At 27.9% G+C, this 12,199-nt stretch overlaps 3 protein-coding genes across 3 annotated transcripts; all 3 read left to right on the forward strand.

Moving 5' to 3' along the window:
* Nucleotides 1-484: 484 nt before the first annotated feature.
* Nucleotides 485-1,020, forward strand: OCT59_005263 (uncharacterized protein; the record flags this gene model as incomplete). Its single annotated transcript, XM_066138252.1, has 4 exons — nt 485-577; nt 651-706; nt 784-922; nt 982-1,020. The coding sequence occupies 4 exons, from the start codon at nt 485-487 to the stop codon at nt 1,018-1,020; spliced, it is 327 nt and encodes a 108-aa protein (XP_065997411.1).
* A 1,247-nt stretch (nt 1,021-2,267) lies between these two features.
* Nucleotides 2,268-2,675, forward strand: OCT59_005264 (uncharacterized protein; the record flags this gene model as incomplete). The annotated part of the gene is made up of 1 exon (XM_066138253.1): nt 2,268-2,675. The coding sequence occupies one exon, from the start codon at nt 2,268-2,270 to the stop codon at nt 2,673-2,675; it is 408 nt and encodes a 135-aa protein (XP_065997412.1).
* A 6,601-nt stretch (nt 2,676-9,276) lies between these two features.
* OCT59_005265 (uncharacterized protein) lies at nt 9,277-10,237 on the forward strand (the record flags this gene model as incomplete). Its single annotated transcript, XM_066138254.1, has 4 exons — nt 9,277-9,604; nt 9,685-9,848; nt 9,941-10,039; nt 10,133-10,237. The coding sequence occupies 4 exons, from the start codon at nt 9,277-9,279 to the stop codon at nt 10,235-10,237; spliced, it is 696 nt and encodes a 231-aa protein (XP_065997413.1).
* Nucleotides 10,238-12,199: the final 1,962 nt, after the last annotated feature.

Raw genomic sequence — 12,199 nt, forward strand, 5'->3', positions numbered from 1 at the left:
AAAACGTGTCTTAAACAGACCCAGCATATTTTGAATGCGACGAGAGAGACCGTAGATCAAGGCTTTCACTACAAAGATCAATTGTAGAAAAATTTAAAAAATGTGCGCTGAATGAGCTGTATGCATCTTGCGAACCACCAAAAAGAAGGACTAAAGTCACTAATAGTGATATAATCACAGAATCTTATTCTGAATCTAATGCAGAAATATAGTCGCAGGATCTCATTCTGAATCTAATGCAGAGATCGATACAGAAGTGATTAACATAACTGAAGATAATGCAGAAATCGAGAGTTTTACACAGGTATTTGGCATTCGCTATCTTTTACATATGATAATTTTCTTTACTCATACTTTACTCATACTTTAATCTCTAGAATGAGAGGAATACTCGCGAAAAATTACTTGAAGTTTGGGCACAATCCAAGATAAAGAAAGAAAATTTAAAGAGGACCATGTGTCATCGGTATACCTAAATAATATAATGGATTTGTCTGATTTAGAAACACGCAGAAAAGTTGAAAATTCTTTAAATGAAGATCAATATGCATGCCTTAATACGATTCTTAAAAAACAAGTTGGACAGTTTAATGAACATGTATATAATAGGAAACAAATCCCAACTTTGGTTCTTAAATCCTTCATTTTAGGCAGATTTGATTCCTATTATTAGAGAAGACACGAATTTACTTGGTACAATTTGTTAGTAGGTATTTGATTAAAAGTTGAATATAAGAAAGTGCAAATTATTTACATATTTAAAAAAACATTACTTTTAGACAGCTATCTCAAAATCGAATATTTGATCCGTCCCTTACCGTCAGTCTACCTTCTTGAACGTTTTATGTGCACCAAAGTACCAGAGACCTTTGACGATTTTGAAAAATTTTCTAAAGATATGGCGCAACTAATCAATTGGCAGGTAAAGACCTAAAATTATTTGGACTTTCTTTATATGGTAGCTAATTTTAATTAATATAGGCGGATGTGTTATTTACGGTCAAAAAATCAAAACAGTAATGTTTGTATAACTCCATTAGAAGATTCACCAAAAAAGGATAAAAAAACCATAAAGAAAGTTAATGATTCATATTGATATAAAGATATTTTATGTTACTTGCATTTAGCTTTTATCTCAGGTTTTCTAAACTTTAAATGTATACGCGTGTCAGAAATAATAAAAATATATACAACTTTGAATCTTCCTTGCATGATGTAAATGTGGTTGTGAACTGGCATTTTTTTATAAGTACGAACTAAAAAGCATTTAATGTTTGTCGGGCTGGCTTTGTCTTTTTAAATTATATATACACATATGCTGTGTATGTATCTAGAAAAATAATGTGTCGTTTAATTTGTTTCACTTGAGAAATTACGACTCTGATTGTTCCCTAAAGGATTGGTTTTTCATAACCTACAATTTATTAGTGTTGTTAATCGGCGCAAATTCATACTCCTTAGTACATCTACAATTTATACTAGTAAGACTATGTTATCTGGCCATGACTCTTTACGTCGCACTACTTGACCTAACATTTTCGTTATATACCTGCTCAAATGGAAGTTCTACCAAATAGTGATAGATAGAATTGTGTTAATTTAGAGATAATCACCCACTTATATTCTACAGCAGAAACATACCTGGTTTTAACCAGAATATTGTTGAAAACTCTTTGTAAATTTCTTTGCCAACTAAACTTCTTTTGGTTTCATTACCTTTTTTATACTTTTTTGCCATCTAATAGATTAATAATAAACATATTTTGCTATCAAGATATCTCATAGAACCCAAGCAATTGCTACTTACATAAAAAGCTTTTGTAAGACCTAAGAATTTTTTATGGCAAGCTTTGCCAGTGAAGTAATTAGTATTTTCTTGATCATTTATTTTTTCCACAATCTCATTTCAAAAGAGATACTTATTTTTATTTGTAGTAGCGCGATACTCCGCATTTCATTTTTTCATTCATCAATGAGAGGATGTGAAGTTTGGCATCGAGAACTCCATAGTTGATTTCTTTTTACTACTAAGAAGTTAACAAAGGTCTATTTTATAAAACAATATCAAGTGATATGTTAGATTAAATTTAATGGTAGCTTAGCTATTACCGTATTTTATCAAAATTAAGCACCCCTTTTTGTAATGATTTTGAGTGAAAAGTTTGGGGTGGTGCTTAATTTCAATACTTTTTTTAATTCAGTAAAAAAATGACAATTACGCGTATAAACGCAAATTTTGAGTCTCGCATAATCTCTCTGAAAAAACAATGCCAAAGGTTAAATTTCAACATACTTCGTATTCTATTGAACAAAAAAAAATTGTTGTTGCTTACACTACTCAGGTAGGCAGACATTTTGAAATTGACAAAACTATGGTTAGGTGCTGGATTAAGGCAAGTGAAACTTGGACAAGTGAAATAAATGATAAAAATATGCGGGTGGGTTCTGGTCAAAAGGCTTTCTATTCTGAAGCTGAAAAGAAGCTATATAACTGGGTTTTAAATCAAAGAAAAAAGGAATTAGCTGTTACATTTGTAACCATAAGAATTTCAATAAATAAAATTTTGGATAGAGCAGATATAGTAGCTCTTTATGGTGATTTAACAACGGAGTTTAAAGCAACTACAGGTTGGTTAAATACCTTTATGAAGAGGCATAATTTAATAAGGCGTTGATAGAGCTCCGAACGAGTCGAGTCGAGTCGAGTTAAAATTATAAAAATATAAACTCGACTCGATTCAAGTCGAGTTGGCCCGTCAAACCGAATCGAGTCGAGTCGAATTAAATCACGTGATTTTAATTCGGCTATGCCGATCACCTTTTTTTGGCGATAGCCGTTCCACAAAATTCCATTTTTGTAATTTTCAAAAAATTTTCGTCTCGGATTTTGTGTAACATAATTTCCAAAAAAGGAAATTCCATAAATTTGGCCGGAATTATGTTTAATTCGTTAACTACTTCTATTTCCGATTTTATTAAATTATTAACTCGCTCGAATCGATTTGATTTGATTGTAATTTTCAAGACTCGACTCATTTTCTCAAGCTCAACCAACTCGCGAGTCAACTCGACTCGTTTCGGAGCACTAGGCGTTGACATATAAAAATATCACAAAAACTCCCTGAGCAATTACATCAGGAAATTTGTTTAGGCATAATTTAGTGTAATATTTCGAAGGTGGTGTAAAATTTCGAAATATTACACTAAATTACGCCTAAACTAATTTCCTGATGTAGAAGAAAAGTTGGAAGAGTTTTACCAGTTTGATATTTACCTTAGAATTTAGAAATCTTTTGAATTATGCAACATATTCAACATGAATGAAATACCTGTATGGTTTAACATAGCTGGGAACTTTACGATTAATATAAAAGGGAAAAACTGTTCATATCTGTAGAATAGGCAATAAAAACAACTAGTTTACTGTTGTTTTGACATGTACTGCAAGTAAAATTATTTGATAATTTAGTGATCTTAATATGATTATTAATTTTTCTTTTATTACAGATAGAACTAGATTACCACCAATTTGTATTTTCAAAGATAAACAAATATCACGTAGCGAAAAGACTCCTCCTGGTGTAATTGTATGATTTCAAGAGAATGGATAGATGAATGTTAAATTAATGAAACGTTACATAATTACATTGATTATCTTAATCATATAAGAAGTTTAAATAACCAATCCAGATTTCCAGCTATGATAGTCTTTGATTCTTTTAAAGGGCATTTAAAAGAGTCGGTTAAAGAAAAATTTAATATTGATTTGGCAGTAATTCCTGATAGTTTAATCAGTAAATATCAACCCTTGATGTTACTATTAATAAACCGTTTAAGGATAATCTTTGTAAAGAGTGGCATTTTTGGATATTTAATGGTGGTGCTAGGTATACTGAAGCAGGAAATTTTTGACATACAAAGATAAGTAATGTTTGCGAATGGGTAAATAAAGCGTGCATGGAAAAGTATTTCTGATGATATTATTGTCTATTCTTTTAAAAAATGTGGCATATCTAATACATTAGATGAATCAGAAGATGATGTTATTTATGAAGAAATTGATGAATTTCTCAAAGAAATTGAAAATAAAAGAAAAGAGAAGGAATTAGAAATTATTGATATTAGTGATACCTGGCTAAACTCTTTTTGCCAAAAATTTCAGTTTCGTCATCCAACTAGTTTTGGTTTCGTCGTTATTAAACTATATAGTAATATTTTTTAAGTTTAAATTTTATTTATATAAAATTATAATTTTATTATAAAAATATATTAAATTATATTATACATACATAAAATAGTTTTATAAATTTCTTTAAAAATATTATATTTTAATATAAATTTATTATTTTTTTTTATAAGTAATTATTATAATTAAAAATCCATGGAAATCCATAAAAAATCCATGGAAATACTATGGAATATTGAATTTCGGCATTTCGTCTTTTAATTTTATTAAATGTCTAAACTATTTCGGTTTAGTCAAATGACTAAATATTTCAGTTTCGCCCAGAATCTCTAATTGATATAGATGATAATGATGATAGTGAATAGGAATTTTTTTTTATTTTAATTGTTATATTTGTAAATCATATATTAATAAAATATAGGAATGCTTATTTTTGATAATGCTTATTTTTAATTTTTGCTTGAAGTTATGCAAGATAAGAGGGGTGCTTATTTTTAAGGGATGCTTAATTTTGATAAAATACGGTATGTCAATCGATCAAATCTGATCAGCTGATTATTTCGTGATTTGTAAAAATTTACTAACTCCTAGAATTCTTCTAGAACTATTGAGAAACTGGTAGAAAACTGGGAGATTATGTGATACAAATTTTAGCTATGCATAATTTAGCTATCTATAATGATTGGATTTAATTTAACTGAATAATAATATAATATCTGTAATAAATCAAATAAATGAATCTGATATTTATTATAATATACTTATTATAAATTGCTATAAATCTTTAAAATCGCTAAAAAATACTATAAATCACTAAAATAACTATAAATTGCTATAAACTTCTTACACTCGTAAAATGATTAAATCTAACAACTATAGCAGTAAAATATCAGAAATGTGGTATTTTTGTATTTGTTATTCATTTAAGAAACTTCTTAAATATAATCTAAAATACTATTCAAAAAATAGATATATTTAAATAGTTGAAAGGATATACAGTCGACTCCCTCTATAGTTACCCCATATATAGTCACTTCTTTCTCTTTAGTCATATGGTGGTTAGGCCTGATTTTTTAAATAATAAAACACCTTCTTTATAATCACAGATATAAGTATAATCACTGTCACACAAATTGTTAGAACGATATCATTAGTTTTTATAAATAAAATTCCCTCTATATATAATCACATTAAATCACGTGATTCATATATATTTGCGAATCTGTGCATATGAACCATTCCTTTTTTACAAAAATATACACATCAAACCATTCCTTTTTTTTACAAAAATCCACACTTTTAATTGTTCTTTTTAGAAAAATTTTACATTTCAAAAATTTTTTTTTTTTGAAGAAACAACACGCTTCAAATTTTTCTTTTTACAAAATTTTTCATGTCAAAATGAATCTTACAACTTTCCTTTTTTTACAAAAATTATTTACAAAAGTATAAAGCATAATGCCGCCTACACGTTTACAAAAAACAAAAAGAGAACGAACTGCTATTAATGTTGATATAAAAAAGGAAATATGCAAATACATGTTAGCAAATACTGATATAAAATATGCTGATGTTACTTTATTCTTTAATACAAAATATAAGTTAGATATTGATAGGTCAACCATTACAAAAATATGGCAAAATCGTGAAAAATGGTTAACAGCTCTTTCAAATTCAAACATTTTTTGTTGTCATTCTGTTCAATTTCCAGAACTCGATAAGGCTTTGCAAATCTGGACATCACAAGCAGTAGCTGCTGGACTTCCTTTAACTAATACAATATTACAACAAAAAGAACTGGAACTGGCACAAATGTTGAATATTAGTGAAGATTAGTTAAAGTTTACTAATGGGTGGGTATATAGGTTTAAAAAACATAATAGTCTTCAAAAGATTAGGTTTTCAGGAGAAGCTAGTAGTGCTCCACTTGCAACTCTTCCAAAAGAACGATTAACTTTTAGCTGCTTATAACGAAGAAGATATTTATAATGCTGATGAAACGGAACTTTTTTTTCAAATGGAATCTGATCAAACACTTGGTACAGATGCAACTGCAGGTCATAAGAAGATAGGATAAGTTTATATTAATATAATACAAGAAAATTGGTTATAAAGTTATTTATATAAGAACGAAATGAGATTTTTTACTGGTTTAATTTTTTACTAAGATAATTTTTTGATTTAATAAGATAAAAGCTGAGTTTTTGTTCTATTTTGCGCTAATGCTACGGAATCTCATAAATTTTGTCCTCTTGTGATTGTAGTCTAGGCACTAAAAAATGGTATCCACTGGGTATTTAGATTTTACTTTCTAAATCTTTCTTTGTATCTTAGTTTATTTAGTTTTTCTATGTACTTCAAAATTCAATAAAATTATAATGATTAATAAAATTCCATAATTTTATTTTGAAATGTGGGATAATTCTTTCAGTAAAAAAAGTAAAATAAATTAATCAGTTTGCCTTTTTTTGTTAAATTAATTAAAAAAATGGTATGAAACGTTTTTTTAATTAAAATTACTTTGAAAAAACGTTTTGCAATATTTTTTTGTTAAATTAATTAATAAAATGGTGTGAAACATTTTTTTTAATTAAAATTACTTTGAAAAAACGTTTTGCAACATTTTTTTGTTAAATTAATTAAAAAAATGTTGTGAAACGTTTTTTTTAATTAAAATTACTTTAAAAAAATGTTTTGCAAAATTTTTTTGTTAAATTAATTAAAAAAATGTTGTGAAACGTTTTTTTAATTAAAATTACTTTAAAAAAATGTTTTGCAACGTTTTTTTGTTAAATTAATTAAAAAAATGTTGTGAAACGTTTTTTTTAATTAAGATTACTTTGAAAAAACGGTTTGCAATGTTTTTTTGTTAAATTAATTAAAAAAATGTTGCAAAATGTTTTTTTAATTAAAATTACTTTGAAAAAATGTTTTGCAATGTTTTTTTGTTAAATTAATTAAAAAAACATTGCAAAATGTTTTTTTAATTATAATTGCTTTGAAAAAATGTTTTGCAACATTTTTTCATTAAATTAATTAAAAAAACATTGCAAAATCATTTTTTTAATTAAAATTATTTAGAAAAAATGTTTCGCAACATTTTTTCATTAAATTAATTAAAAAAATGTTGCGAAATATTTTTTTAATTAAAATTGCTTTGAAAAAACGTTTTGCAACATTTTTTCATTAAATTGATTAGAGAATGTTGCGAAAACGTTTTTTTAATAATAATATATTAAAAAAAATGCTTTGCAACATTTTTTTATTTTAACAATTAAACAATCGCAATGGTTTTAATATAATACCATTGCGAAAATGTTTACTTAGTCCGGTCCAGTCCCAACCTGTTTAATTCAGTCTGGATTAGATCTATAATCTGAAACTGGACCAGATTGTGCCAATCCAAATTTTCAGTCTGGATTGTCAGATTAGAACTGATCCGATTAGAGCTTTAACTAAATGTTTCTTTCTTTTATTTTTGTAGGTTTTAAACGTTTGAATAATGGAAATCAAAATAAACTGATGAGTTTTGCAACATTGGTTGCAAAACTTAATTTTTATTAATTTTTTTTAAGAAACGTTAATTAACATTTCTTTGTTTTTTTTTGTAAGTTTTACTAGCTTCTACTTTGTCATCGAACATTAGATACATGAATGAATTAGAGATGCAAATTACTTATAGATCATTGGATATCTGATGAATATAGATTAATATAGATTCTTATCGTTAAATAATAATTGTACATTTGTTAATAAATAATATTATAATAAATTATGTAAAATTACACAGGTCGAAAAGTGAAAAATCAGGCATCAATCAGTCACCAATCGGCATTTTTTCCAAATACCGTCACCAATCAGGCAGTTTGCTAACTTTTGATCCAGTGATCAGAAAAGAATGAAATATAGCTCATTGGAATCGTCTCAGCAAGACGAATCTAATGGTAGTAAAATCGCATTTCTAGGATTAATAGTTAATAAAAAATTAAATAAAATATAAATGATCCATTTTTATTTTTATATTTTACTTAATTTCTCATCAAGTATTAATCCTAGAAATGAGATTTTACTACCATTAGATTCGTCATGTTGAGACGATTCTAATGAACTATATTTCATTCTTTTCTGATCACTGGATCAAAAGTTAGTAAACTGTCTGATTAAATGAACTATTTGGCGAAAATGCCAATTAGTAGATTGGTGCCTGATTTTTCACTTTTTGACCTGTGTTATTAAATCAGTGTTTTAAATTGTCATAGTATTTACACTAAATTGTTTAAAATTATTACTAAATTTTACTTAATTGTCCAAAATTTTTACAAAATTCACTAAATTGTCTCCAAAAATATTGCATTTATACCGTTTATGTTCAATTGTCCAAAATCAACATTTTCACTCATTTGTTCAAAATTATCTTAAATTTTACTAAATTATTCAAAAATTTAGCTAACATTTACCAAAAAAATGCAAATTCACCACAATTTGCATTATATTTACATAATATTACTAAAAATTTAACTAAATTTATCACAATTTACATTATGTTTGTATAACATATTAACTGTTAATAGAACCCCGGCTACTACTAAGATATGTTACTGGTAGAAATTTCACTTTCATATGAAACCTTACTTTAGGATTAGCTTGGGTTTTATTGGTTAGTTGACTAATAAGGAAAAAAATCATAACAATGTAACATAAATTTTCCTTTTATAGTAGGATTTTCAAAGAGTTTTATATGTAAACCTTACCTTAGGCCACAGGATGACCTATCTTAATAGTAGGTGAGGTCCTATATTAACATTACTAAAAATTTATCTAAATGCATTATATATGTTTATATAACATTACTAAAAATTACTAACATCACGATGTTGGACCAACTGAAACCTTATGTTTATTGAATAGCAATATTTTAATAAATATTAAAATTTTATATTTATTAAGCAATAAATGCTTAATATATTAAATAAGTACTAAATTTTAATATTTATTATAGATTATTTTTCTATAATCTACAGAGACTCTTTCTGCTAATCGCATGGACCATTTTTTCCCATAGGAATTTTGAAGGAAAATTTTCTGAAAATATGGCTTCCTTGTCGACACCAAACATTTCCAAAGCCTTTTCTGAAGGTAACGACCTTGACACAACTATGGATAGAGCTCTTTACTATGAACCGGTTAACCACGTCTTGAAAAAATATAGCGCCTTTTGCTTAACTGAAGACGATATTGCTCGAATTGTTAATAAAAATTCAGGTGATGAAGAATACCTTACCAACTTATTAATGGAACATCATGAAGCCCTCTCAATCTTAGGTATCAGTGACATACAATCTTTATACCACTTACTCTTAAGTCTTTTGACTTTATCTAATCCAGCGTTAGTAAAAGGATGGAAAGTACCTGCAGAAAGTTTGTGTAATAACAGATGATGTCATCCAAACAAATGCCAAACACGTCTGAATCTGTAAAGGATCAACTGATGGAAATAGAAATTTCAGAAGCGCCAAAAATACCCAAACACCAATCAAAAGCTGCAGCACAACAAGAAGAACCAATGAGTGACCTCTCAGCAAAAACTACTCCTTTTACACCTAAAGGTAAACAAAAGCGAGTTTTATATACTAACATGGTTAAACAGGACCCGAAAGATGATGTTAGCAGATTGAGCTCGCCTTCACCTTCTGGGAAAAAAAAGAGAAAAACTGCGCTTGTTTTAAAGCTAATAATAGTCAAAGTCATTTCAAGACTACTAAGAAACAACCTGCTGCAACTTCACCTAAAACTATTTGTACCATTATGACTGGATATGTGCTCGTGAATAAGAACCTTATTCGGAAAATTATGGTTTATGACATCCCCTCCACCTAGTCTCAACATACGCTTAATCATCTTAAAGCCTCAAAATAAGTAGTTGCGATTAAATTTAAATCTCAACAGAAATATGTTACTATTACAGTTTCGATTAAACTCAATCAAGAGACAACAAGACTATGGAATGATGGAGTTTGGACAGCTCCACTTGGAAGTTTACCCATACATTAGTTTCTGGCTAACTAGAATTTCAAATAAAAAAAAGAACGAGAGTGATTTCAGGCTGTAATTAAAGGAGTTCCTGCTTTAGTATCTACAGCTACTTTATACCTGGACAATTCTGCTCAAACTATTCTTGCACCTCTTGAGTGCAAAGCATTTAAATTGATTCAAGATCAGGGCACCCTTAAGTTAATAACTTATTACAAATCTTGGACTAACATAGAAAAGGTCATTGGTAAGCCATTTAACTTGGATGAATTCACTGGTGTTTGAATGAGGTACTTTACTCCTAACTTAAAGCAAAGAAGGAGACACCCTTAGAAGGTGAATCAAAAAAGTGATTCCAAGATTCGAACAACTAATACTAACAATCAGTTGAGTAAGAAAACAAAGATGGCCAAGGAAATCAAGAATAAGGTTGCTTGTCTAAACCTCTTCAAAATCCTACGATTAGTTTCGTCAAAATTTTACTATTAATTTATTATAGTTTCGGCAGAGTTTCGGCAGTTTCGGCATTTATAATAAGTTTCGGCAGTTTCGCTTTTCTCCAAAGTTTCGCCAGTTTTTTAATATAACTTTAATATAGTTTCGGCAGAATTTCGCTTTTCGGTGAAACGCCATCTTGCCTAAACCCCTAGGTTTCGGCAAGCAACCTTAATCAAGAATATAGATAAGGCTTTAGGCAGTATTAACAAGCTTACTATTTTAGCAGAAATAAGGTCGATGCTTAGAAAACTGGGAGCGGCATGATATAAGTTCAAAAGAATGGTTAGATAGTCTTAGTTTTAGGAGTGTAGTTGTAGTAAGATAGTTTCATTACTGACTGTTTCCTTATTTTTTCATTTTGTATTTTGTTTTTGTTTTTGTATGTGGGATTCTTTTTTTTTGTTTTGTTTTTTCCTGCATCTTTTTTTTTTTGGTTTGAAAGTGCATTTATTAATGCATCTTCATTGCACTTCAGGGGGTGATGGTTTACCTATCTTCTATATATTTTGTGGTGTAGTTCACCTATATTGTATAGACTCTTGTGTTATTTTTAATAAACTTGAAATATAAAAATATTTATTATAAGATGCCTGCCGAAACTAAAAGGGAAATTCCGAAAGGTTTCTTTTTTTTTTTTTTTTTTTACGGCAAAGTGACTTCAATAGAAGCCGCACGTTGTTTATTAAACTTTATTAAATTCTATATACTAATTATAAATAAAAAGTGATACATGGTGAATTTAAAGTAGAATACACTGCTCAAATAGTCTTCGTCACAAAGTAAAACCAACTAAACTAAGCTTTACAACTACCCAGACCAACCCCGTGTCAAATGCTCGCTAACGAGGCCATTTGTTAAAGAACTGAAAATTAATAATAAAAGTTAATAAATGACACGTAGTTAACGTGCAGCATAAAACCCAAAATATCTTTACCAAAATATATATTATTACGTAATGATTCTAAACTATTCTCTATATAATCTACACTAGAAAAGTTAACATTATTAATAAAATTAAAAGAAGAATTTGTAGAAAAATTTAAACGACTATCTAATTTTTTCTTTTTTGTAATAGAAAGATTTTTCTCAAACACAACTTGAAGCTCACATCGTGGTTTCCAAATATTATTCATTACCTCATTATATGTAAAATCATGTAGATCTCCAATAATGGTATGAACGACTTTATCATTAAAAATTAATAATTTAAGATAATTAGACAAGGTTATAGGAATAAAACCTTTGATAAAATCAATAAAAGTTAAACAATTATTATCTATAGAAAAATCCCAAAAATTGTCAAGTGAATTAATATTTATGAGAGAAACATGACAAAAATCACTCTTTATATTATTATTAATTGCCATCAAAATAAAATGTTGGGAGTCTCGATCAATTTTTTGAAGTATATTTACATGACAAATACATGACCATATATGATTAAAATCTTCAATAACGTCACTGCAAACAGGACACAACCAATTA

Source organism: Rhizophagus irregularis, chromosome 13 (genome assembly GCF_026210795.1).
Source record: "Rhizophagus irregularis chromosome 13, complete sequence".
NCBI classification, from domain to species: Eukaryota; Fungi; Glomeromycota; class Glomeromycetes; order Glomerales; family Glomeraceae; genus Rhizophagus; species Rhizophagus irregularis.